The following is a 27,938-nucleotide window of genomic DNA, read 5'->3' on the forward strand; positions in this document are numbered from 1 at the left end:
ATTCCCATACCCCCATCATCCGTTTCTCACACACCCTTCATTGGATTCCCATACCCCCATCTGTTTCTCATACCCCCATCATTGGATTCCCATACCTACTTCGTTGGATTCCCATACCCCCATCATCCGTTTCTCACACCCCCTTCGTTGGATTTCCATACCCCCATCATTTGTTTCTCACAGCCCCTTCGTTGGATTCCCATACCCCCATTATTTGATTCCTATACCACCTTCATTGGCTTCCCACAACCTCCTCACTGGATTCCCATACCCTTTTCATTGGATTCCCATACCTCCATCAGCGGATTGCAGTAACCCCATCATTGGATTCCCATACCCCTCTCATTGGATTTCCATACCCCTCTCATTGGATTCCTATATCCCCTTTATTTGATTCCCATACCCCCATCATCCGTTTCTCACACACCCTTCATTGGATTCCCATACCCCCATCTGTTTCTCATACCCCCATCATTGGATTCCCATACCTACTTCGTTGGATTCCCATACCCCCATCATCCGTTTCTCACACCCCCTTCATTGGATTTCCATACCCCCATCATCTGTTTCTCATACTGCCATCATTGGATTCCCATACCGCCATCATTTGATTCCCATACCCTCATCATTTGTTTCTCACAGCCCCTTTGTTGGATTCCCATACCCCCATCATCTGTTTCTCACACCCCCTTCATTGGATTCCCATACACCCATCAGTGGATTGCAGTACCCCCGTCATTGGATTCCCATACCCCTCTCATTGGATTCCTATATCCCCTTTATTTGATTCCCATACTCCCTTCATTTGATTTCCATGCCCCCTTCATTTGATTCTCATCCCTCTTTTGTTGGATTCCCATATCCCCTTCACTTGATTTCTATACATACCCCTCTCTTTTGATTCCCATACCCCCTTCATTTGCTACCCATAACCCCAAAGGTTATGGATACCCCATGACTATGAACCCCTGGTTTGGAGGATTTGATGGTAATCTGTTTGATATAACCACAAGACTCAACTGGTTTTTAATATTTGCATCAGTTTTGCTATTTTTGTGAAACGATTTGAGAATTTAGAACAGGCCAGCAGGGAATATCTTTGACGTTCTTTTACTAAATGTCTGAAATTGAACTTTCTTGTCTCTCTGTGTAAGAAAAGACTTTGTTTCTCTGGTGATGACATGCAGTGGATACAAGAGTCCTTTTTGTTTCTTCTGTAGCTTGACCTAATTTATCAAAGAGAAAAAAAAAAGTATTTCTCACCAGCCCCAATATCTGTTATCACAGTGGAAATGGATGGGGTTGAGGTATGGCAAAGATAGCCCATGGTTGCTAGCGTCCTTAAATAGATACATAGTTAGTCTGGCTGAAAAAAGACAAAAGTCCATCCAGTTGAGCCATTAAAAAAATAATCCTACACCCACAATTGATCCAGAGGAAGGCAAAAAAACCCAGCAAAGCACGATCCAATTTGCTTCTGCAGGGAAAACATTCCTTCCTGATCCCCCGAGAGGATATTCCCTGGATCCACTTTACAAACGAGACAAGCCGGGTTGTACAGCACACAAGTGTGTTGAATCCTTGTGAGAAGTGTTCAAGAGAGTTAAGAACTGTCCTTAATTTGATATTTCAGCAAAAGTTTTTTTTTCCAGCTAGAGTAGGTGTAGCGCTGACCCCCAAAAGGGCCCACTGATTTGCCCCAGGTTCCTTTCCCAGATTTGATAAATACTCAATGAAAGGACTCAATGAATAGTCTGGGGGTTTGCCTTTTACAGATTTATTGTTGAAGAAACCAGGATAGGGTGCATGGAGCTGTGAGATACTCCAGCAACATTGCAGAGGACACACTCCACTGTGTGAGAACTTCTTAGTAAAGTTCCTCTTGTAGCAGCCAAGGGAATGAGCGCCATTGAGACACCAGTCCAAGCAAGCACTGCCATTGATGCACAAGGGATCGTAGCAGCAAACATTCACTAGGATCAGGTCTGTACTCACAATGTCCCTGGGTACTTAGATGCCTCCTTCCAATATCAGACAGATATGGAGAGACGTGAACTCTCCAGACGAGAGCTCCTCAGTGAGGCCCCTGGATCAGCTCCAGCTATTCTCAGAAAAGTAGGCTTCCCTACCTCTATCTCAGTTGGGACCTCGATGAGCTCCTTTAAGAGCTTCAGCTGCACTGCCCAGAAAGACTGTAGCCCTTCAGGCTGGGGACTTCTCTTAAACAAGAACAGGGCTGCCTCAGGCCCCATGCTATTTATGTACCCCTCGGCCACCTACTGGGTACACTTCCCCAGAGATTGAGAAAACATACTAAATAGGCTTTTAATTTGCCTTCTCCAACCAACTACATTCTAGAATCCTCCAGAAGGCAGGGGGAACCACCAAACCGGCAGTCAATGAATCCTAGAAGAGCCCAAAGCAACTGCAAACTTCTCCACTGATTACAGAGGAACCACAAAGAACTACATTTACCTAACCTTTCTAGGAACCTATATAGGAAGGTGAGAGAGGAATTTTCATATAGGGCAAAGACAGCAATCAAAAGGTTCTAACTTCCTGTTTTGGTGACCACATAGGAAGTGTGCAAGTCAGTTGGGTCACAGACGGCAAAAAAGCTGAGACTTTAAGGATGATAGGTTTGGTCTTTTTGTATCCTCGCTCTTTTTTTTCTTGACACGTGTTGGTTCTGTTAAAGGATTTGTTGTCTTCAGGGGCAGACTGACAACTCATGGGGCCCCCGGGAAATAGGAAATCATGGGGCCCCTGTGTCCTTGCCCACACTCAAACCACACCCAAAAAAGTCTATGAAAGGTACCAGGGGCATCTCATGGTGCCCTCTACTGACCCCGTGTCCTCAGGCAGTGCCTCACTCCGCCCCTGGTTGTCTTTATAATGTAACTACACGTGTAACCATGAGATTTCCTTGATTCTTTGCTTTGAAATTGCATTGCTCTTTCTGCCTTTTTCTAATGAAAAAAAAACAAACAAACCTGTAACGTAAAAAATGGAGGCTCTAACCCAGGGGTGCTCAACCATTTGAAGAGCAAGGGCCACTTAGGTGATTTGGTAACTGGTCGAGGGCCACAAAGAAATGAAATGGTTCAGAATAATTTTCCTCCTGCAGTTGCTGAATGGCCTTGGAAGGGAGAGCAAGAGAAGCCGTCTTTCATTGGTGGCAGGAGTTAAATGGAGAGGACTGTTTCCTGTATATGCCACCCCTGCTGCCCCTTCTGTCCAGGTGTAAAACAGAATGTGATATGGAGATCACACGGGCCCCCTGGAGTATGGGGTATGGTCGCCATTGTGACCCATGATGCCACACTACTGGTTAGGGGGTGGTAAAAACTTCCCAACTCCCAAACTGCAAACATAAGCAAGCCTTTACTGTCCTGAGCCCCCTTTAGGGCTGCTGGTTTGCTGTGGTTTATTGCACATGCAGCTGTCTTGTTGAATAGTTGTGCTTAGCCATAGACTTCTATTATATCTTGTGGATCACTTTCAGAAAGTGCACCACAACTCCTGCATTCAGTTTGAGGTCGAGGGCCACATCAGAGGGCTCCAAGAGCCACAGGTTGAGCACCCCTGCTTTAACCCTTCATTTAAAACTGCAAAAACAAATGAAGACGTGATTCAGGTTTCATTCAGCAGACAAGTAGGGCTCTCTGAGCGTGGCAAATCCCTCCACTTGGCATTACTTCCTGCATAAAGGGATGCCTGTGATGATGCCTGTGCTCAAATATGTACCAGGAAGAGATATTTCATTTATTATGAGTGATTATTTATAAAGAGCACTACAGTAAGAGGGATTATCAGTGTTGCTTAATGTTCAGATGTTCTGCTGGTGTCACAGTTTTTGAAACTTTTTTGTTTTCTTTGGGTAGTCCAGTACAAGGGTTCTCAACTTTGAGACCAAGGCCCAGTAGATTCTTCTAAAACCTTGTATGCCCCAGCAAAAAAGTCTGTGCATACACAATAAATAAAAGTATAGCAATGGAAAAGCTGGGTGTCACTCTGGATGGAGCTGGGCGTCACTCTGGGAGGAATGGGGGTTCGGAAGAGGGTTAGGTTGCAGCAGACTTGCTGATATTGTGAGGGATATGGATTCTGGAGGGCTCTGGTGGAAACTGAGGTGGATGGGGGTCACTGGAGGAGACTGTGGAATTTGGAGGGGCTTTATGGAAGACTGGAAGTTGCTAAAAGGGCACTGTGGGAAGTTGGAGGGCAATGTGAGACACTGTTGGAGGTTGGGAGCACTACGGGAGGGCTGTAGGTTCTGCAGTAGGCCAATTGGCACTACAGAGGACTGTGGCAGGCTGGGAGAAGGGGGGAGGCACTGAAATCCATTGTGGAAGGTTGGGGGCACTTTGGTAGCTGTCAGGCATTATGGGAGGTTAGGGGATCTGCAGCTGGCTGAAGACTTGGGAGGAGAAAGGAAAATTCCAGCAGCAGGCCACAGGGAGGTTGAGAGCACTACAGGGGGGCTGTAGGTTCTGCAGTAGGCTGATTGGCACTACAGTGGATTGTGGAAGGCTGGGAGAAAGGTGGGACACTGCAGTCCATTGTGAAAGGTTGAGGGCACTTTGGTAGCTGTCAGGCATTATGGGAGGGTAGGGGATCTGCAGCTGGCTGAAGACCTGGGAGGAGAAAGACCAAAGTCCAGCAGCAGGCCATAGGGAAGTTGGGAGCACTACGGGGGGGGGGGCTGTAGGTTCTGCAGTAGGCTGATTGGCACTACAGAGGACTGTGGCAGGCAGGGAGAAAGGGGGGGGGGCACTGCAGTCCATTGTGGAGGGTTGAGGGCACTTTGGTAGCTGTCAGGCATTATGGGAGGTTAGGGGATCTGCAGCTGGCTGAAGACCCGGGAGGTGAAAGGCCAAAGTCCAGCAGCAGGCCACAGACCGGTGCTTGAGAACCGCTGATCGTGCAATTTTATCATGTGTTTCTAATGATCCAACACAGCTGTAGTTCCCCTCCGCTACTGAATCACGGCACCGTCCTCACCTTTCCATCATTTCTTCATGTAGCAAAGCATCATCAGTTTTTCATGGTGCTAGGGGAATATTTTGGGGAGTCAGCAGTACTCCATGGAAGGCTGACGTGTAAAAGAGTCCGTAAATATTTTTGCTGATACTAGTCAGGAAGAGCAGATGGCAACCCTTCCGGTGCAAAGTAGGGTTTTTTTTTAACCATTCTACATTTATTTTAGTGTAGCACATTGTGTGTATTTCTGTTGTCGCAGACTAGAATTGCTGACTTTGACCTTTTTATGCATTGTGAATGTTTAGGCTTTTCTTAAGCAGTGGTTGCAGTTTTTTTTGACCAACCTATTAGTTCATTAACTACAGCTTTGTTCCCATTAAACCTGACCCACCATTGCTCTGGATGTGATTCCCAAAGAGTTTTTTTGTTGGCTTCATTGTGCTACTTTTTGCCTAAAAAAATGTAAACTTGAAGCATTTGTAGTCATTCACTATATTCAAACCACGCAGTCTTGACTTGGCTATGGAATTTTTCAGCACGTAGTATCAGAATGGCCTTTTATGAGGTGTCCACTCTAGTTCTATTTTCTGCAGCACCTGCTACCAGTATTAATACATGTTGGCTGGTAAGGGGTTTTCTTGTGGCTTCTTTATGGCATTCCACTAAATGCTGGTAGAGGATTGTTGCTGGAAGGTGTCCATGCTGGTGTAAGTACACAGGCTGGCCACTGGAACCTTACCCGTAGAACACCTTTTGGTCCCCCTGGTGTTCATGAAATGGTGGGGCACAGAAACAACGTTCCTTCCCAAGTTCCTTGGTTGAGGATAGAAGTCTTTTGTGTAGGGACCATTGGAAGCTCTGGAATGGGCCTGGTGAATGGGAAGGGTGGTGTGGCTTAATTCCAAGACAGAGCTGACCAGTTGAGACCCTGGGCCTGAATACAAAGAGCAATACAACCCAGGGAAGAATTGTAAGATCAGAACGGTACAAACTTTTAAATATTGCTTGATTTGCAGATTAGTAATGGTCTAGTCCAGGGGTCTCCAAACGTTAACAGCAAAAGGGACAATTTACTGACCTTCAGGCTGTAAGGGGTCCTAGTGTGGCCATTGGGAGCACATAATGCCCAGTTGTTTTATTGGAAGGAATGGCAAAAGAAAAGGAAAAGCGAGCAAAATCCTCTCTTGTGTTAAAAGAGGTATAGACTCCAGAGGGAGAGATATCATATTACCCCCCCCCCCCCCTGGTACAAATCATTAGTAAGACCTCATCTGGAACATGCAGTTCGGTTTTGGGCTCCAATTCACAAACAGAACATTGGGGAACTGGAGAAAGTACAGAGAAGGGCAACAAGACTGATACGAGGCATGGAGGAGATCAGCTATGAGGAAAGATTAGAGGAACTGAATTTATTACCTCTTGAGAGGAGGAGATTAAAGGGGGGACACTTTACGTCTGGAGGAAAAGAAATGTCATCTCCAAACACGGAAAGGTTTCTTCACAGTGAGAGCGGTGAGAATGTGGAATAGACTCCCTCCAGAGTTGGGTGTGGCCAGCTCAGTGGATTGCTGTAGGAAAGTCCTGGATTCTTTCTTGGATACACAGAATATAACTGGATATAACATTTATAGGGAAAGTTGATTCAGGGAATATCCGATTGCCTCTCGGGGGATCAGGAAGGAATTTTTTCCCCTGCAGGAGCAAATTGGATCGTGCTTTGCTGGGTTTTTATGCCTTCCTCTGGATCAACTGTGGGTGTAGGATTATAACTTTTTTTTTTTTTTGAACTGGATGGACTTTTGTGTTTTTTCAGCCAGACTAACTGTATAATTATGAATAGTGACCCATCGTTGGTGTCGGTGGAAGTAATAATGCCCCATCAATGGTATCAGTGGGAGGAATATTGCCCCATCAATGGTATCAGTGGGAGGAGCAGTGTCCCATCATTGGTGTCAGTGGATGGAATAGTGCCCCATCATTGGTGTCAGTGGATGGAAAAGTGCCCCATCATTGGTATCAGTGGGAGGAGCAGTGTCCCATCATTGGTGTCAGTGGAAGGAATAGTGCCCCATCATTGGTGTCAGTAGAAGGAATAGTGTCCCATCTTTGGTGTCAGTGGGAGGAATAGTGCCCCATCATTGGTGTCAGTGGGAGGAATAGTGCCCCATCATTGGTGTCAGTGGGAGGAATAGTGCCCCATCATTGGTATCAGTGGGAGGAATAGTGTCCCATCATTGGTATCAGTGGGAGGAATAGTGCCCCATCATTGGTGTCAGTGGAAGGAATAGTGCCCCATCATTGGTGTCAGTAGAAGGAATAGTGTCCCATCTTTGGTGTCAGTGGGAGGAATAGTGCCCCATCATTGGTGTCCGTGGGATAAATAGTGCCCCATCATTGGTATCAGTGAGAGGAATAGTGCCCCATCATTGGTGTCCGTGGGATGAATAGTGCCCCATCATTGGTGTCCGTGGGAGGAATAGTGCCCCATCATTGGTGTCAGTGGGGGGAATAGTGCCCCATCATTGGTGTCAGTGGGATGAATAGTGCCCCATCATTGGTATCAGTGGGAGGAATAGTGCCCCATCATTGGTGTCAGTGGAAGGAATAGTGCCCTATCATTGGTGTCAGTGGGATGAATAGTGCCGCATCATTGGTATCAGTGGGAGGAATAGTGCCCCATCATTGGTGTCAGTGGGAGGAATAGTCAGGAGAGGGCAGCACGGACACTCGGGAGAGGGCGGCGCAGACACTCGGGAGAGGTGAGAAGATACCCCCGACCATTGACGGATATTACCGTCTCCTTCATTGGACCCTCTATACAACTACATTAGACTGGAGTTCCTGAAGTGGTCATTTCCGAGTACAACCGTTGCTACATTGTTGCCGTTTTATATGTTTGCCTTGCGCAAATTAAAAAAAAATAAAAATGGTGGATTTTTTTTCATCCTTCTGAAAGTTGCTAATCTTGCTGGTCTTGACACCAGCTTTGTATTTGTCTGAATTTTTTTAAACTCTTCATCTTTCTTGGCCATGTGGAAGGCGAGGAAAGACATGTTTTTGGTATTCCTCATGCGCATTACCTTTGGGTGTAGATTGGTTACATTGCTTGCAAAATGTCCTTGCAGCATTTCTCTTTCACACTGTTGTAGTTTTAGCTTTCCTGCATGGTCTGAGTCACCCGTGAAGGTTCAACCAAGTTTTTACCATCCCATCTTCCCTTCGTTATCTCCTCTGCAGAAACCGTCCGAGCCATGACGCATGTCATTAACCAAGGAATGGCAATGTACTGGGGTACCTCACGCTGGAGCTCTATGGAAATAATGGTAATTGTTGTTTTCTTCTTTATTTTTCCTGGTTTGTATCTCTGAATTGTCATTGCTAAAGAAAAAGAACATGGGCAGCGCAGTGGCTAAGTGGTTAGCACTTCCGCCTGGCAGTACTCGGGTCGTCGGTTTGAATCCCAACCACGGCACCACCTGCCTGGAGTTTGCAAGTTCTCCCTATGCATGTGTGGGTTTCCTCCGGGTATTCCGGTTTCCTCCCACACTCCAAAGACATGCTAGGAGGTGAATTGGATCCTGTATAAATTGTCCCTAGTATGTGTATGTATGAATCTGAGTTAGGGACCTTAGATTGTACGCCCCTTGATGGTTAGGGACTGATGTGAATGTACAATATATGTGTAGAGTGCTGTGTACATTGATGGTGCTATAGAAGTACCTGAAATATATAAATTCAGGGCAGCACAGTGGCTAAATGGTTAGCACTTCCACCTGGCAGCTCTCGGGTCATTGGTTCAAATCCCAACCACAGCACCACCTGCCTGGAGTTTTGCATGTTCTCCCTGTGCCTGCGTGGGTTTCCTCCGGGTACTCCAGTTTCCTCCCACACTCCAAAGACATGCTGGGAGGTGAATTGGCTCCTGTCTAAATTGGCCCTAGTATGTGTATGTATGAATGTGAGTTAGGTACCTTAGATTGCACGCCCCAGAATACAATATATATATATATATATGTAAAGTGCTGCGTAAATTGACGGCGCTCTATAAGTACCTGTAATAGTAATTTAAGTAATAAAAGCAAACACTCTGTGCACTTTACTACTTTGTTATGGGTGGCTTTGTAAAAAATATTTTAATAAAAATATTGAAAGAAAAAATTATATGTTATGGTATCCTTAGATGGTTGCTTAGTTTTGCAGACTTTACACACTAGCAAGCAAGAGTAGACTAGAAAATAATAGAATAGAACAGAATAGAAAAAAAAATAGAATATAATAGAATAGAAAAGAATAGAAAATAAAATAAAGAAATAGAATAGAAAAGAATAGAGTGGGAGGGAGCAGAGTGGGAGGGAGCAGAGTGGGAGGGGGCAGAGTGGGAGGGGGCAGAGTGGGAGGGGGCAGAGTGGGAGGGGGCAGAGTGGGAGGGGGCAGAGTGGGAGGGGGCAGAGTGGGAGGGGGCAGAGTGGGAGGGGGCAGAGTGGGAGGGGGCAGAGTGGGAGGGGGCAGAGTAAAACGGAGCAGAATAAAATAAAAAATAAAAGAATAGATTATGATAGAAAAGAATACACTAGAAAATACTAGAATATAATAGAATAGAAAAGAAAAAAATAAGAAAGAAGAGAGTAAAAGAGAATGGAATAGAATAGAATAGAGAATAATAGAATAAAATAGAATAGAAAATAAAAGAATAGAATAAAATAGAATAGAAAATAAAGGAATAAAATAGAATAGAAAAAAGGAATAAAATAGAATAGAAAATAAAGAAATAAAATAGAATTAAAAAAAAGGAATAGAATTGAAAATAAAGGAATAGAAAAGAATAGAACAGAAAAGATTGGAACAGAAAAAGCAGTAGAATAGATTGAAATAGAATATAACCGTCTTCCAAAATTGGAATAGAATAAATTCACATTTGAATGTTGATTTGATACTTTTCAATTTGGTCAAATTGAAATCAATTCGACCAAATTCGGAAAATTCAAATCAATAAAACAAAACAAATTCTGAAAAGGAATTAAATTCATTTAACAAATTTAACTAAACAAAATTATTTAAATAATGAATCAAAAAGAAGCAAATCTTTTGGTTCTGCACATGTCTAGGATCGCCTTCGTGATAAGTGACAATGGTGGACCATGGCTGACTGTAGTCTCCACCAGAGGCACACGTGACAAGGTGACCACACAGGAGCACAACGGGACATAGATGGCCCCCATATGCCAGAAGACCTTCATGGCAGAATAATTTGAAGATTTAAAATGTTTCAGAATTGTTCCAATTGTCCCGTAAAAGTGCCACCAACATGTATCCTGTAGTCCGCCATCACCCAGATAGGGAATGTCCTGAAGAAGGAATCTACCTGTCCAGGGGCAGCCTAAGTATTACAGCAGAAAGAGAAGCGGGATTTTGGCTAAAAATAAATATTAGATACAAAGACATAAAAAAAAGAGAATTGACGTTGATCTGTGCAGACAAGAGCTAGTTATAGTTAAATGCTTCCAGAAGATGTGCAGCTTAATTATTTTTGGAGTTGAGTGAGCATTGTTCCACTACACGGGACAGCGGACTGAACCCAGAATATATGTACGGTGTATATAGAACACAACATATATATGTTCAGCCCACTTCAGATATGGTTTCGTTTTATATATCCACGAACGTTTAATTGCACATTCCGGAATCCCTCCATATTCAGTATTTTCCAGCCCATGCCACACCATGAAAACCTTCATAATGGACCCACCATGCAAAAGGGGCCTTAACCACTTCCAGTCCGGACAATTTCCCCCCCTTCCAGTCTGGACACTTTCCCCCCCTTCCAGTCCGGACACTTCCCCCCCCCCTTCCAGTCCGGACACTTCCCCCCCCCCCCTTCCAGTCCGGACACTTCCCCCCCCCTTCCAGTCCGGACACTTCCCCCCCCCTTCCAGTCTGGACACTTCCCCCCCCCTTCCAGTCCGGACACTTCCCCCCCCCTTCCAGTCCGGACACTTCCCCCCCCCCCTTCCAGTCCGGACACTTCCCCCCCCCCTTCCAGTCCGGACACTTCCCCCCCCTTCCAGTCCGGACACTTTCCCCCCCTTCCAGTCCGGACACTTTCCCCCCTTCCAGTCCGGACACTTTCCCCCCCTTCCAGTCCGGACACTTTCCCCCCCTTCCAGTCCGGACACTTTCCCCCCCTTCCAGTCCGGACACTTTCCCCCCCTTCCAGTCCGGACACTTTCCCCCCCTTCCAGTCCGGACACTTTCCCCCCCTTCCAGTCCGGACACTTTCCCCCCCTTCCAGTCCGGACACTTTCCCCCCCTTCCAGTCCGGACACTTTCCCCCCCTTCCAGTCCGGACACTTTCCCCGCCTTCCAGTCCGGACACTTTCCCCGCCTTCCAGTCCGGACACTTTCCCCGCCTTCCAGTCCGGACACTTTCCCCGCCTTCCAGTCCGGACACTTTCCCCCCCTTCCAGTGTGGACACTTCCCCCCCCCTTCCAGTCCGGGCACTCCCCCCCCCTTCCAGTCCGGACACTTTCCCCCCCTTCCAGTCCGGACACTTTCCCCCCCTTCCAGTCCGGACACTTTCCCCCCCTTCCAGTCCAGACACTTTCCCCCCCTTCCAGTCCGGACACTTTCCCCCCCTTCCAGCCTGGACACTTTCCCCCCCTTCCAGCCTGGACACTTTCCCCCCTTCCAGTCTGGACACTTTCCCCCCCTTCCAGTCTGGACACTTTTCCCCCCTTCCAGTCTGGACACTTTCCCCCCCTTCCAGTCTGGACACTTTCCCCCCCTTCCAGTCTGGACACTTTCCCCCCCTTCCAGTCTGGACACTTTCCCCCCCTTCCAGTCTGGACACTTTCCCCCCCTTCCAGTCTGGACACTTTCCCCCCCTTCCAGTCTGGACACTTTCCCCCCCTTCCAGTCTGGACACTTTCCCCCCCTTCCAGTCTGGACACTTTCCCCCCCTTCCAGTCTGGACACTCCCCCCCCCCTTCCAGTCTGGACACTCCCCCCCCCTTCCAGTCTGGACACTCCCCCCCCCCTTCCAGTCTGGACACTCCCCCCCCCCTTCCAGTCTGGACACTCCCCCCCCCCTTCCAGTCTGGACACTCCCCCCCCCCCCTTCCAGTCTGGACACTCCCCCCCCCCTTCCAGTCTGGACACTCCCCCCCCCTTCCAGTCTGGACACTCCCCCCCCCCTTCCAGTCTGACACTCCCCCCCCTTCCAGTCTGGACACTCCCCCCCCTTCCAGTCTGGACACTCCCCCCCCCTTCCAGTCTGGACACTCCCCCCCTTCCAGGCTGGACACTCCCCCCCTTCCAGTCTGGACACTCCCCCCCCTTCCAGTCTGGACACTCCCCCCCTTCCAGTCTGGACACTCCCCCCCCCTTCCAGTCTGGACACTCCCCCCCCCTTCCAGTCTGGACACTCCCCCCCCTTCCAGTCTGGACACTCCCCCCCCCTTCCAGTCTGGACACTCCCCCCCCCTTCCAGTCTGGACACTCCCCCCCCCTTCCAGTCTGGACACTCCCCCCCCCCCCTTCCAGTCTGGACACTCCCCCCCCCCCCTTCCAGTCCGGACACTCCCCCCCCAGGCCAATTTTCAGCTTTCAGCGCTATCACACTTTGAATGACAATTGTGCGGTCATGCAACACTGTGATGTTCCAGTACTGCCCATATTATAATAGATGTAAATCCCAACTAGATGACATACCATGTCCAGAAAGTAACAAGTATGGTATTTTAAAAATTCTTTTATTGAAAAAGTTTACAACTGAACATTGTCTCCTTCAAAGTATGTGCCTTGTGAGTGTAAACAACGCTCCCAGCAATTCTTCCGTTCTTCATAGCATCCCTGAAAGTCTTCAAGCGGGATGGTGTTCAGGGCCTGTGTTGTGGCTCTTTGGACATTAGCCATACTACCAAGATGATTTCCTCTCAAACCCTTCTTCATCTTTGGGACTATGAAAAAGTTGCAAGGAGCCAAGTTGGGGCTGTACGGTGGAAGGGGAAGCACTGTGATGTGTTTTTCAGCCAAAAACTCTCTGACAGCCAAAGCACTGTGACTCGGTGCGTTGTCGTGATTAAGAATCCATGTTGAGCCGATCTCGGCGTGCACATGAAAAACTCTGTCTCAAGCATCCAAGAACTTCCAGGTAAACGCTTTGATTCACAGTTGGACCAGTAAGTACAAATTCCTTCTGGACAAATCCACGTGAATTAATAAAACAATGACCATTGATTTGACCTTTGATTTTCTAGTTGGAGTTTTCGAGGTGACGTGGATGTGTGCCATTCTGAATTTGGTTCTTCGTCTCTGGATCGTACTCCAACACCCAGGATTCATCTCCCGTGATCACTCGACTCAAAAAATCAGGCTCTCTTTCCAAACGGGCCAACAGGTCTTGACAAATAAGTTGACGGTGTTCCTCCTGAACAGGTGACAAGTTCTTTGGAACAAGTCACGATTTAATGACCAATTAACTTGGTAATTCCCGTTTTCTCTTCAATCATCCTGATAGCGAACCATCAGTCACGGTTGAGAACAAACCTCACAGCATCCACATTCTGTTCCATGTTTGATGGGCGTCCTGACCGTTGTTCATCTTTAACACCTTCTCGTCCTTCCTTGAAGGCCTTGTGCCAGCAGTACACTTATGCAGAGGATAGTGCCGCTTCTCCAAAAGCTTTCCTCATCATTTCCGAAGTTTTGGATGCACGTTTACCCAAGTTCACACACAATGTTATTGTGTACCGCTGTTCCAAACTCACTTCCATTTTTCTTAATGCAAGGCACTTGAACAAGGTGTCACAAAAAAGAATGTCTCGACTCTGACAGGGATGGAATGCAACTGATCAGTGTTCTAATGTATACCTGGCACCTCACCCCAAGTGACCTTGGCCAGCTTCTCCCTTCAGAGAGCCCTTCTTGAGCATAGGAACTTCATTCTCATTATATTCTAGACACACCTTAGGATAGGGGTTCTATATTGAGGAACACAGGAATTCAGATACTGTTGGGTTACACCGCTGCCTGAAGGAGGTTTGGATACAAAAAATATGTAGGCAAGCTTAAGGATATCTCCTCTTCTACCCAGCATGTATCAGTTTGTAGGAAGCAGTACCAAGAGCATGAACAGAAATACAAGGGTGGCAGAACCGTGTCCTAGAACAGACTCAAAGAAAAGGATTTTACGGTAAATACAAAAATCCTATTTTCTTGGGCCTTGCAGTTCAGGATCCTCCTGGGACTACGATTAAAATCTTAACTGGATGACTTTGAGCTCCATTATCAGACGGGGAACCTACCTACATGGTCAAAGGGAGGACATGGGGAATCAACCTGATGTTTGCAACCTGGAAGAAAGTCACCACCAGTGGGAATGACTCCACTGGTGCATTGAACCTGAGCTAGCCAGAATGTAGTCAACCAAAAACTGACCAATGAACTGGTGACACCATGAATGGAAGAGAAGATCCACAACATAATGTGGCCAATAACAGATGGGGACAAGCCTTAGCAGGAACAGATCCCTGGAATGCTCCTGGCGTTTCCTCTACGCAGAGTTGCAGAAAGGAGAGATCAGCCCACAGCATTCACATGACTTTCCACTCAGCAGATAACATCAGCACTCAGCCCTCAAGTGTTAACCTCTTCCATGCTAAACCGGCAGTAAAGGGAAATTTGAAAGGTACGGATACCAAAAGCTGAAACCTGATTTCTGAAAGGTGCCTATGGAACTAATAGCGAGGTGAGGCATCTCCTGGTCCTTCAGCCAGAACGACCTTACGTAACAGAGTGGGTCTTCAGAGAGGGTCAAATGCTAAAGCAATGCTACAGCTCTGGACCTACAAAACAGTCGATGGCTAATATTTACTAGTACCCGAAGGTCTGAAAAGTGCCGCAGTGCAGAACCCAGTGCTTGACGGACATATTCCAAAAAGTGTCACACAGTCAGTCCGGCAAGGTCTGGGTCCAACACTCCATAGTCAAATTTAGGAAAGGCTGATCAGGACAGTACCTATGTAGAGACCAGCTAAAGCAGTAATGTAGTGAAATATTGATTTAAGCCAATGAAAGAAGAATCCAAAGGAAAAATAAGCTGAAGAAAAAAAGTCTGGCAAATACTGGTTAGACTCTTCTCAGCAGAGCCTGAAGGAAAGATGTCCATCATCCTAGGACACTAGCAAAAAAACCAGGCATGATGGGGAGATGAGGAGCTATCTTGCCTTACCTGCCATTTTTTTGTTTGCCAGCGTCTTTCTGTGGCGACAGTATAGCCCAAGAGTATCCAAATTCCTGTGTTCCTTAATCAATGAGAACGTTTGATTCGGACTGGAAACCGTGCTGGACTGATTTTCTCTGTCCCTAGTAGTTGGTAGGTAGCTCCATGGGGAATGAGGAAGGTATCACCTCCATTGGGTAAAGCCCAACGGTGGGTGTTGGTGATGGACCCCTTGGGGGCTCAGGCTGATACCTTTCTGATACTACTTTGTGGCTGGGTGCCTACGAGCCTGGGTGAGGTGGAGGGGTGGGTGGGGGGTGGTAGACACCTGTGTCCAGAATAATTAAACTTTTGTACAATTCCAAAAATTGAAAAGTGTAAACATGGAGCCAATGCATTTTGGGGGAATTGCCTCCCCCTTCTTCAGGGCTGTTAGAATGAACTCACTCCAACTGCACATCATTACTCTGGACCAGCTTCCTGATGGTGACAATGATAGACTATACCTCCACCATGTGTAGACTACATCAGCAGCATGTGTGACAGGGTGACAACAGGGGCATAGCTGGAAGACCGTTGTCACCCCATAAGGAGTATCTTCATGTAAGGATCGCCTGGGATTATTTTAATAAACGCTTCAGATTAAAAAAAAAAATTGAAATTACGTTTTGAAATGTCATTGACATCATGTTAAAGCTTGGATGATGTTTTTTTATTGGGTTCAGATCTACTTTAAAAGTCCGTATTTTATATACTAATCCAGGGGCGGGCAACTGTGGCCCTCCAGCTGTTGTAGAACTACAAGTCCCATGAGTCATTGCAAAACTGACAGTTACAAGCATGACTCCCAAAGGCAGAGGCATGATGGAATTGTAGTTCGCCAACAGCTGGAGGGCCACAGTTGCCCACCCCTGTACTAATCTGTTTTCCCCAAAATGCCCTCTGCTGGTTGACTTGCAGATTGCAGAGAACCAGAACAATGTGACGTGACATTCCCGGTGTATTCTTTCTTCCCTTGTAGGAAGCATACTCAGTAGCGCGGCAGTTTAATCTGATTCCTCCCATCTGTGAACAAGCCGAATATCACATGTTTCAAAGGGAGAAGGTAGAAGTCCAACTTCCGGAGCTCTTCCATAAGATTGGTAAGGTGCTGCCCCCTTATGTGTGGATTAATGGGGTTACCTGATTGTCATGGAAGCAAGCAGGCTACCATTGCTGATTTCTGCTTTGGAAAATGCTAGTTTCCTGGCTGTCACGCGAACCAGTGCTCTGCTCAGGGGCACTCATTGTCACTGAATGTCCCATGTGCAAGTCGAATTCTTGGACTCGGCATGTTACTGTCCAAGAACAAACACCTCTTCGTTCTGTGCAGACGAGGAGTAGTCTTTACAATGCCTGGGACTCTCACGGTCCAGAATATTCAACTGCTGTGGAAGAAGAAATGGTGGAAGCTTTCTTCATGGCGGGTTCTTGGTGCCTTGTACCCAGTACCGGGACAAGGTTATCCAGTGCCAAGAGTGAAGATGGTGATTTGTTCCCCCCTACCAGGTAGAGTCCCCAGTAGAGTTAGTCTATGTATCAGGTGCCCCCAAGAGAGTCCCCCTTTACATCAGGTGCCCCCAAGAGAGTCCCCCTTTACATCAGGTGCCCCCAAGAGAGTCCCCCTTTACATCAGGTGCCCCCAAGAGAGTCCCCCTTTACATCGGGTGCCCCCAAGAGAGTCCACCTTTACATCGGGTGCCCCCAAGAGAGTCCCCCTTGACATCGGGTACCCCCAGCAGAGTCCCCTCTACATCAGATGCCCTCGACAGAGTCCCCCTCTACATCGGGTGCCCCCAGCAGAGTCCCCCTCTACATCGGGTGCCCCCAGCAGAGTCCCCCTCTACATCGGGTGCCCCCAGCAGAGTCCCCCTCTACATCGGGTGCCCCCAGCAGATTCCCTCTTTATATCACATGCCCCCACCCTTTCCCACTTGTACTCATGTTACATGTCAAATGAAAGGGGGAGAGAGAGGAAGGAGGATACCATCTACCCTCCTTCCTTAGCGGCAATGCTGAGATTGAGGACAGTTTTCTGTCCCAGCCCTGACTCTTTTCTGCTGCATGCAGGCTAGAGGGAGGAGGAAGCTGTTATCGGCTGCTGCTCCTTCTGACAAGAGTGACACTGCAGTCACTTTTGTCAGTAAGGATTGGGTCGAGCAGCCAACTCAGCAGTCAATACAGCACCCAGGGCAGGTTCCTGCTCACCCCACCCCCACCCTGCTTTTACCACTTGGACATTACAAGCCAGTGGCATGGTTGTGAAGAACGTTTCCTGCTTCTAGAATTTTCTGCCCTAGAATTGTGCAGTGCCCAGGGCAACATAACTGCAGGAGAGAATCCTAACACTTGCCTGAACCCCGTCAGGTAAAAATTGGCTCCTAACTCCCAGGGGCCCCTAGAGCAGCTTCAGAGTGCACAAATAGTATGCCCCTAATACCCTGCAGGTACCCCTGCGAGTTGGTGCATTAAGGTAGCTACCAAAGTCTTCACATGGATTTTGAAGTTGCCGGCTCTTTCAATTATTTTATAAAAGGCAGCTTTAGGTGCTTTTTAACTCTGTTTTTGTTTTCCTCCCCTGGAGAAAAGGCATTCAGGGGAGGAAAAAAAAACCCAAATGCCTGTGTGCATGGGAACTTAGGGTACAACTTATCACATGCTTGTACCTGTTCCTTCTCCTGTTACTTTTTCCAGCTAAGTTGTCCTTAGAAACTGGTGGGGAAGTTCCCCCAAGAAAATCTTTCCATGGATCGTCTAAAGTGTAGATGCCATCTTTGTTTCTGTAAAATAAAAAATGATACATTCCCTCAGTGGCACTATTGAAATAAGTGAGTATAACATATAAAAGTCTGTCTGGGGGCGGTTCTATGTATAGCTTTGAATTCATTATGTAAGCAAATTAAAATATATTGCTCCCATTTCACCAATCAACATTTCCACCATTTTACAATCATTGGGTTTACTGTTGGGGTGGTTTTGCTCCATACATGACCGCGTATGTTTTGGTCTTCTCCTCCAGGTGTGGGCGCTATGACGTGGTCACCGCTTGCTTGTGGGATAGTTTCTGGGAAATACGATGGTGGAATTCCCCCATATTCTAGGGCGTCACTCAAGGTTCGTAATACTTTGTAATGATTACATCCTTGAGTACATAGGCAAGGCTGAAGGTTATTATGACAGCGGAGAAGACACTGCTCTACAAAGCCCACGGTAAAAGCATCGATTCATAAGTCTGATGGACCATTGACGTTTCCCAGAAGACATTTGTCCAAATATAAATAGCTTATTTTCTCTATTTCTTGTAAATGTCGTCTAATTCCTAGCTGTGCGTGATTTTTCAGGGTTATCAGTGGTTAAAGGACAAGATATTGAGTGAAGAAGGACGACGGCAACAAGCTAAGCTGAAAGAGCTTCAGGCCATCGCAGAACGTTTGGGCTGCACGCTTCCTCAGTTGGCCATTGGTGAGTCTAGTTGTACTAATACGTCCTTGATGAGCATGGAGCGTTCCTGTATGTGGTTTCCTGTGGATGGAGCAGATCAGACTCTTGGTAGGCAAGCTGCACTCCTGGGATTGCTTGGACTGACATGGACCATGCAGATCTTTAACGCCAGGGACAGGTTAAAATATATGCTGTGTGCATGGGTGGACATGAAGGGTCGCAATGGCGACCCCACTCGTGCTCCAGGGGGTCAGTATGGCCTCCCTTTCACATTGGGATTTAAAAAAAAAGCGCTTGCTATGCCACCCTGTACAGGTAATTCAGCAAACTTGGAAGGCCAACCTATGCCCATTGCGGGCCTTTTGAGTTTCTGGTTTCACCTACCCAAGGTGATGGGCAAGCCCTTCCGCACAATGCTCCGCCCCCAGCCCAGTACAGCCCCCCACCCTGCTCAACTGTGCAAAAGCACCCAAGGTGGAGGCGGGCAGGCCACACTCTGAGCTGTCAGGTGTAAGTGGTGAGCTTGTATGTGAACCTGGAGATCAGGGGGCCTGCTCACTCACCCCTTGCAGGACCTTCTGAGCTTCCTCTTTTACATACAAGCCCACAGCTTTCATTATGTTGGTGCGCAGTGGGACCAGCAGGTTTTAATGGAGGGCCACAGGTCAACGTTTGCATTGGGGCCCACAAGAATTAAGCTACGCATCTGGCTGTTCGCCTCATATTAGGCAAAGGCACTTATAAATTATAGTTAAATAATTTGTGGAAACATTTGAATTTCAGAAGATAAAGGTTTTAAAGAATATTTTTTGCTAGATAAATCTGGCTGTATCATTCCTAGGCTCAGTCCTGGTCTATTCCATTAAATCTTCATCCATGTTGGGCTCTTTTGTATCCCGGATAGATTCTGCATCACGTTGGCTTTGAGTTGTGGTCAGCCCATTACTAAAGACGTTTGTTCTGTTTGCAGCCTGGTGTCTGAGAAATGAGGGTGTCAGTTCGGTGCTGTTAGGAGCTTCTAATGCTGACCAACTCCTGGAGAATATTGGAGCAATACAGGTTAGTCATGTACTACCAAACCACGGTGGACGATTCTTCTAGTGAATCTGCACTCTTTGCATGATACTGGTGTAGCACTACCCCCTTAGGAGTCACTAAAAGATTTGGGTCCCCCCATAATCACACATCTTCACACAGGCTTGCAACCATAGTCATAGTCTTTCAGCTTTAGTTTTGTTGTTTTATTGAGGGGATTTGAACTGGGATTGGGTTAGGGGTGTACAGGATGCCCAAGGAAACTGATCAGAACAGCTGCCTGGAGCAATTTACAAGCCTTCTCTGCAGCACAGTCTTTGTTGGAGAGCTAGCCAGCGTCTCCTTAATGTACCAACCCAAACCCTAGATGAACTCCTCTTCTTCTCTCAGCAATCTGGAGGTATCCCTGAACAGGAGATCTGGTGCTTGTTAGTTTCAAAGTGGACAGTCCCAAATAGGCAGCAAATCTAGTTTCCCACCAGAGTGCTCCTTCCTCTATCTGCCCAGCGGGTGGAGGGGTACTTACTCAGATTCTCTCCTGTACCATTGGCTGCTGCTACCAGGCCTTTCCAGTTGGGCCGCTTTTTCCTTGCAATACAGGTGGTCCTCTCTCAGGGGGCAAGTGAAAGTCTGAGCTTCTCCCTTTCCAGTTCCAGGCCTGCAGGTAGGCCCCATCCCATTGGGCCTCCTCGCAGCCTCCTGCCTCACATCTTCCTCAGTGTCTTTCACCTGAACTCTCCTGCAACTGAGCAGGTGCCAACACTTTTAAGGGTGTCCTGGGCCCTTTCCAACCTCCTGTTAGAGATTGGCCAGGATCCCTCAAGAGTGCAAGCCATCCACTCCTAGTTTAGATAGGGGGAGCTGGAGTTCTGATTGTTAGTGAGGAAAGCTGAGTAGCAGCCTGGGTGCAATAGCCAGAAGGCCAAATTGTGGTCAGAAGCTGAGAGGCTCTTCAGACTGGCCCCTCTAGAATTTCCCCAGCTGTAGAGGAAGGCCCTAGAGGCAGTGGGAAATTCTGAGGATTAGCCAATAGTCAACAAAGCGATCTGTTAGCATTTGAGAGGGTTCATCACCCCATTTAATTTTCTTTTACTTCCAGTTTACGACAACTGGACACTACAGTTAAAAATGAATTAGTATCCAAATGAATGGTCCTCCAACTAAAGTTTTCAACTACAATTCTTCTAGCCTATGGTCAGCTTTAGCTTTGTACATGAAATATCTTTCCTGAAGGATCCGAGGCTTAGCGAAGAGATCTGTGAAGCCATATCTCATTTGAAAGGGTCATCACCCAATTTAATCTTCTTTTACTTCCAGTGTACGACAACTGGGCTTTGACATTTGTCTCCAGGTAGATATCTCACCATTTCACTTTGAGGTTTCATGTCACTGATAACAGGCAGTTGAGGTTAGAGGCGCACAAAATGGAGTAAAGTAGTGGGAAGGGCCATCATTTTGAGGTTCAGCCGGAGTGCCTCCCAATGACGAGCCGATAGGCCCAACTGCTCCTTTACTGAATGAACGGCTGTGCCTCCTGGGATATGTAATTTAGCAAAATCACATATCCCAGGAGGCAAAGGGAGGACAGTGCATGTCATTTGCCTAGGCAAATGATGTGTGTGGGGGTATGGGGGGTGGGTTGGGGCAGAACAATTAAAGAAAAAAAGAAAAGAAAAAAAAGAGCACTATTTGTGCAGAGGACCGGAGGAGGAATAATGTACTTGAGGGCGAAGATACATTTTATGGATTAGGTTTCCATAGATTTTGTTCCAGATTGCATACAAATCATATTGTTCTGACTTGGCTTTTCTTTTGATACCACAGGTCCTTCCAAAACTATCGTCTTCTATTATACACGAGATTGATAGTATTTTGGGCAACAAGCCATACAGCAAAAAGGACTACCGATCCTAATGCAGGAAGCCGCATTTCTGGACTGTCCTAGTTCTGCTCCGGTTCTTCTACTTGCCTGCTTTAAGCTTTACTCAATCCAAGTGGAGTGTGGTCGTATCAAAAACAAAAAAAAAAACAAAAAAAACAAAAAAAAACCCAAAACACATTTCCAGATAACACCAGAAAACTGTTCAAAAAAGTATTATTAATGTGAAAATACCATGCGCTTAATGTATCCAAATCTCTGCTAATTTGTTTAGCTGCACAGCAAGTAGTCGTGTAGGGCGGGCGCTGTCTGTGGAAGCGGGATACCGCTTTTTAACGTCACTTTAAGAGTACGGGCACTCCATACCATGGCGGCAGATGTCTTATGATGCATGATAAAGTAACCAATCAAATAAGGGAAGGAGTGACATCACACATACCCTGAATTATTACTCTGTAATACATGGGGTGGTGGTACCGCATCTGCAAAGGTGCGGAAACCTTTTCAGGTAGAGCTCTGACTTCTGAGGTGTCGCTGGCAAATTGTATATAAAATTCACGTTTTAATTCTTACAGAAATTGGGGCTGAACTCTAGGAATTCAGACAATTTGTCCAATGTGCTGGCATGCTATGAGTTAAGTTCAACGAGGTGCATCCCACCTCATGGACTCATCTCTTTAATCTGCATTTGACAGTTTTACGGAGCTCCTGGAGCACAGCAATCATTACACTCCCAGAGCTCTGATGGGAGAGACACTGCTCTTTCATACAGCAGCTGCTGTGCCTGCCCATCCTCTCTTCTGGCATTCTATGAATTAAGTTCAGTGAGGTGCATGCCACCTCATGGACTCATCTCTTTAATCTGCATTTGACAGTTTTATGGAGCTCCTGGAGCACAGCAATCCTTACACTCCCAGAGCTCTGATGGGAAAGACGCTGGTCTCGCATACAGCAGCCGCTGTGTCCGCCCCTCCTCTCTTCTGGCATGCTATGAGTTAAGTACAACAAGGTGCATTAAACCTCATGGACTCATCTCTTTAATCTGCATTTGACAGTTTTACGGAGCTCTTGGAGCACAGCAATCATTACACTCCCAGAGCTCTGATGGGAGAGACACTGGTCTTTCACACAGTAGCCACTGTGCCCGCCCCTCCTCTCTTCTGGCATGCTAGGAGGTAAGTTCAATGAGGTGCATGCCACCTCATTGACTCCTCTCTTTAATCTGCATTTGACAGTTTTGCGGAGCTCCTGGAGCACAGCAATCATTACACTCCCAGAGCTCTGATGGGAGAGACACTGGTCTTTCACACAGTAGCCACTGTGCCCGCCCCTCCTCTCTTCTGGCATGCTAGGAGGTAAGTTCAATGAGGTGCATGCCACCTCATTGACTCCTCTCTTTAATCTGCATTTGACAGTTTTGCGGAGCTCCTGGAGCACAGCAATCACTACACTCCCAGAGCTCTAATAGGAAAGACGCTGCTCTCTCATACAGCAGCTGCTGTGCCCACCCCTCCTCTCTGCTGTCCATTCGTAGAAGCCTTTGTATTTTGTTAATAAGTTCACATAATACAAAGTGCTCTGTAATAGGGCAGGAGGAGCGGAGGTGCAGGAACAGTTCATGCATTCGCCAGTATCTGAGCCTAGAAGGTCCAGAAGCCTAGCGATCAATGTGTTGCTGGCGCTCAGTAAAAAGAAATAAATTGTAATTAAAGTCCATGAGGTAGCATGCACCTCACTGGAATTAACATTGTTTAAAGTGGCTGAATTCCTGGAGTTCAGCTTTAAGATCACATCAAATTCCACATGAAAAAAAAAAAAATAGTGTTTACAACAGTGTGGATAAACCATCCTAGTTTAATATCCCAAATACCACTGACCAGCTAACACTCTGTATATGAAACCATTCATTTTACATAAATGTAATAATACAGATATGTTTTTGCATCATAATACCTGGTCTTCAGTGGAATGGGGCCAACCGATACATTTTGGAGCTATAATTGCCACTTCTTAAGGAATATGTTGAAGATGGATCTATGATGACTCAAAAAACAGAGAATAAGATGCCACGTACATGTAAAAGAATAGAGAAAGAATTTCCAGAGATACAAATATGTCTGTTGATAAAATATGCATTCAAGTTTGAAGGCATACAATGCTCTCTCTCAATTTTTGTATAAATAAAACCTTGAATTGTATGTACTTTTTGTGGTAAGTGGTACCTCCGAAGTCTGAGCACAGTAAAATGCAAAGTAAAGTCTGCTTATTCGATCCAGGCACCTTCCCTTTGAAGCATGATGATAGTACTTGTGGGATGTACTGGTAAAGGAAAAAGTTAGACTACATCTGGTTTTCTCAAACATAGAAGCCCTAGGCCATGGAAGCCTAGGGTTCCTCCAGAGGTTGCTAGGGGTTCCATGAGCCAAAGTTCTCTTTCTGCACCTTCGACGTCCCCTTCCATGGAACGCGCTACCTATATGTTAACAGAAGTCAGGGTGAGATAGCACCCTTGTCCTATAGACATGCTATATTAGGGTTTCTCAAACAGAGTTCCATGGAAGCCTAGGGTTCCTTCAGAGGTTGCTAGGGGTTCCTTGAGCCAAAGTCCTCTTTCTGCACCGCCGGCATTGCTGCCCGTGGAACGTGCTGCCTAGATATTAACAGAAGTCAGGGTGAGATGGCACCCTTGCTATATCATGGCTTCTCAAACAGAGTTCCATGGAAGCCTAGTGTTCCTCCAGAGGTTCCATGAGCCAAAGTCATCTTTCTGCACCGTCAGCATCCCTGTCCGTGGAATGCACTGCCTAGATGTTAATATAAGTCAGGGTGAGATGGCACCCTTGTGCTATAAACATGCTATATCAGGGTTTGTCAAACAGATTTCCATGGCAGGCTAGAGTTCCTCCAGAGGTTGCTAGGGGTTCCATGAGCAATCTTTGCCTCTCAGATAAGTTCCCACTGACACCATTAATATTTTTTAGCTTTTTAAAAGCGGGTAATTCTTTCCAATGGCCATAAGTGAGAGGAGCATTCTTCCCACTGATCATTGCACTAATGTATCATGCGTTGTAGATATAGCAATTATTAACAGGGGTTCCCTTGGACTGGAATTATATCAAGGGTTCCTCCATGTTGAAAAGGTTGAGAAAGGTTGGACTATATACTTATGTAATTCTGGTTTTCTGCATTGTGCAAGTGATATTGGTATCCTACCAGTGAGCTTTCTGGGAAATGATGAGTACCCAAGATCTCCGAGAAGACACTCCTGTTCACTGTAGGAGTTTCTTCTTACAAGATTTTGGATCTTCTCGTTCCCAGGAATGTGAGGTCACCGTCACTCTATTGGTATCACCAGCACATGGTATGTTCAGTCAGAGCCTTTTAATTGATGTATATAAGCAATGTTTTGGAGCCTAAACATTACCTTGTTCCTCAGACAACAGTGAAACGTCCATCCTGGACTGGTAAAGGATCTAATGTTTGGGCTCCCAAATGTTGCTTATACGAGGGCTGTACCGAACGTAATGCAAAAGCGCCATAGGTTTTTTATTAACTTACATAGGTGGTTCGAATTTCACATGTTGCTAGAGTAAAGCTTGGTACACAAGATGAGAATATCAAATGAATTATCTTCCTTTTTTTCTTTTTGCATGCTAGTTTCATATCGAAAATGAAGAGGTTACTAAAGTTCTGAAAATTTTCGTACGACAGAATATCACTTCGGAAGTGAAGTGTTGTATTGTATGGTAATCTTTCGTTTCTGAGCAGGCATGGTCTTGCTCTTCTGATTTTTTTCGGAAGAAAATTGTACGATCCGGTATCGTATGAAAAACATTTTCACGTTTGTTTCTTCAAATAATTTTGGACAAAAGCTGTGTGCTAAGATTATTGTATGATGGCTTCAAAAGCGGTATTTTCCTCCCAATTTTCTGATCGTATGTACTAGGCCTAACTCTTCATTGCAGGTAAATGATGGATTCCAAGCAGAAGCAATGTGCTGTCCTTGAGTTCTTGATGAAGGAGGGGTGCAGGATGTCTGACATCCACAGATGGCTACAGAATGTTTACAGAGATAACACCATTGACAAGAGCAATGTCCTCAGATGGATGAAGGAGTTTAAAGAAGAGGAAATTAACACTGAAGACAAACATCACAGTGGGAGTCCATCATGTTGGACAGCCTTCTTCATGTAGAACTCAATGATGGCACATTGCTTCTATTTGGAATCCATTATTTTCCAGTCATGAAAAAGAAGAGTCACTATAGTGGAAGAAGTTACTCTACCAACATGTGAAATTAGAACAGCCTACGTGAGTTAATAAAAAAAAAGTTATGCCCACTTTTGCTTTTGTTTCGATACAGCCCTCACACAAAACAAAAAACAAAATTGAGGCCCCACACCAGTTAATATTTTTTCCGTGTCCACACTCTGCCTAGGTATTCTTTGGTGTGTATTACCCACGAATGAGCTCAAGGTTCCTTCGACGCATTTCATTTGTGAGTGAAACGCGTCGGTGAGGCCTAGGCAGATGCCAAGGACACTGGAACAATAAAGTTTTTACAAGCAGTGATAATTGTAGCAACCTATGTAAGTTAATGTTTAAAAGTTATGGCCGCTTTTGCTTTTGTTTCGGTACAGCCCTCACACATAAAAAAAACAAAAATTGAGGCCCCATACCAGTTAATATTTTTTCAGTGTCCACATTTTCTGCTTAGGTATTCTTTGGTGTGTATTACCCACGAATGAGCTCAAGGTTCCTTCCTTCAACGCTTTTCATTTGAGTGAAATGCGTCGGTGAGGCCTAGGCAGATGCCAAGGACACTGGAGCAATAAAGTTTTTACAAGCAGTGGTTATTGTAGCAACCTATGTAAGTTAATGTTTAAAAGTTATGGCCACTTTTGCTTTTGTTTCGGTACAGCCCTCACACCAAAAAACAAAACAAAATTGAGGCCCCACACCAGTTAATATTTTTTCAGTGTCCACATTGTCTGCTTAGGTATTCTTTGGTGTGTATTACCTACGAATGAGCTCAAGGTTCCTTCCTTCGACGCATTTCATTTGTGAGTGAAACGCGTCTGTAAGGCCTAGGCAGATGCTAAGGACACTGGAACAATAAAGTTTTTACAAGCAGTGGCCATTTTAGCAACCTATGTAAGTTAATGTTTAAAAGTTATGGCCACTTTTGCTTTTGTTTTGGTACAGCCCTCACACAAAAAAAAAATCAAAATTGAGGCCCCACACCAGTTAATATTTTTTCAGTGTCCACATTGTCTGCTTAGGTATTCTTTGGTGTGTATTACCCACTAATGTGCTCAAGGTTCCTTCCTTCGACGCATTTCATTTGAGTGAAATGCGTCGATGAGGTCTAGGCAGATGCTGGAACAATAAAGTTTTTACAAGCAGTGGCCATTTTGACAACCTATGTAAGTTAATGTTTAAAAGTTATGGGCACTTTTCACTGTCGGTACAGCCCTCGTATACGTATTGGGTATACAATGTGTTGGTGAAAGCTACAATATACTGACCGCGGCAAAAGTTACAAATCATAGCACTCGTCTTTGCAAGAACAAGCCTGTTTGGGGTGCACTGTATCTTCTTTAGTATGGTCACCCTCGCCTAGGTGTCACTGGTGGATGACAGGGGAAGGGTCAGTATATAATCTCGTGTACTATATGGCAGCATTTGTTACAAAGGTTGGGTGCCCCGGATATAATAAGCAGACCAACAAGCTTTACAGGTTGAAACTTTGTTTACTTTTTTCTGTTTCATGCCTCCATCTTGTTACTGGATGGGATATAAATTGAATGCACAAAAAAGGGGGTGGCCGCTACGCTATGCAAGTGACCGACGCACTTCGATTTGTTCATCTTTGTGAACTCGAGCTTAATTTGAGTATTTAATTGCATTGACTGTTTATGATAAAAATCGGGGCTGTTGCTTTTAGCGAAACGCTCTGGTTTTCCGCGTTGCGTATTACTGACGTAGCCCTTACTCGCTCTCTTCATCTCGTAGAGGAAGAACTGGAATTTTACATATTGAGAAGTCTTTAATCTCTGCTTTAAATCTTATACCTCATTGAGGGAAAGAAGTCTTGTTTAACAGCTTGATTTTAATTTTTCCTCAATTTTAATTTTTTTTTTTTTTTTGCAAGTGTCTTCGATAAGTCTTAGAAATATGTACATTATAATTCTGGGTTGCTATGTTTTTATTTTTTTTTTTTAATTGTTTATTGTGTCTCAATCAGGGATGAGCGATTTGTTGTGATTTTCTGCTGTTGCGGCCTATTTGGCGGTTTGAATCCTTTCAGCAGAGCCAGTCAGTATTTTGCGTTTTGGAAC

General features: G+C 45.8%; 1 protein-coding gene and 1 long non-coding RNA gene across 3 annotated transcripts in view; both read left to right on the forward strand.

Annotated features, from left to right (window-relative positions):
* The window catches only part of LOC149428161 (voltage-gated potassium channel subunit beta-2), a 57,087-nt gene extending 35,241 nt beyond the window's left edge, over positions 1-21,846 (forward strand). For both annotated transcript variants that reach the window (XM_089667646.1, XM_089667647.1), the window contains 6 exons: positions 8,221-8,306; positions 16,225-16,345; positions 18,262-18,356; positions 18,584-18,704; positions 19,654-19,742; positions 21,543-21,846. In XM_089667646.1, the coding sequence (XP_089523772.1) occupies positions 8,221-8,306; positions 16,225-16,345; positions 18,262-18,356; positions 18,584-18,704; positions 19,654-19,742; positions 21,543-21,632 (602 nt within the window). In that variant the 3' untranslated portion in view covers positions 21,633-21,846. The remainder of the gene's footprint in view (positions 1-8,220; positions 8,307-16,224; positions 16,346-18,261; positions 18,357-18,583; positions 18,705-19,653; positions 19,743-21,542) is intronic.
* Positions 21,847-24,339: 2,493 nt separating this feature from the next.
* On the forward strand, positions 24,340-26,453 carry LOC149428162 (uncharacterized). The gene is made up of 2 exons (XR_016310853.1): positions 24,340-26,035; positions 26,315-26,453. It is a non-coding gene; the product is annotated as an uncharacterized LOC149428162 (long non-coding RNA).
* The last annotated feature ends 1,485 nt before the right edge of the window (positions 26,454-27,938 follow it).

This window comes from Staurois parvus, unplaced genomic scaffold, assembly GCF_062004578.1.
Source record: "Staurois parvus isolate SC_StPar_1 unplaced genomic scaffold, SC_StPar_1.0 ptg003456l, whole genome shotgun sequence".
NCBI lineage: Eukaryota > Metazoa > Chordata > Amphibia > Anura > Ranidae > Staurois > Staurois parvus.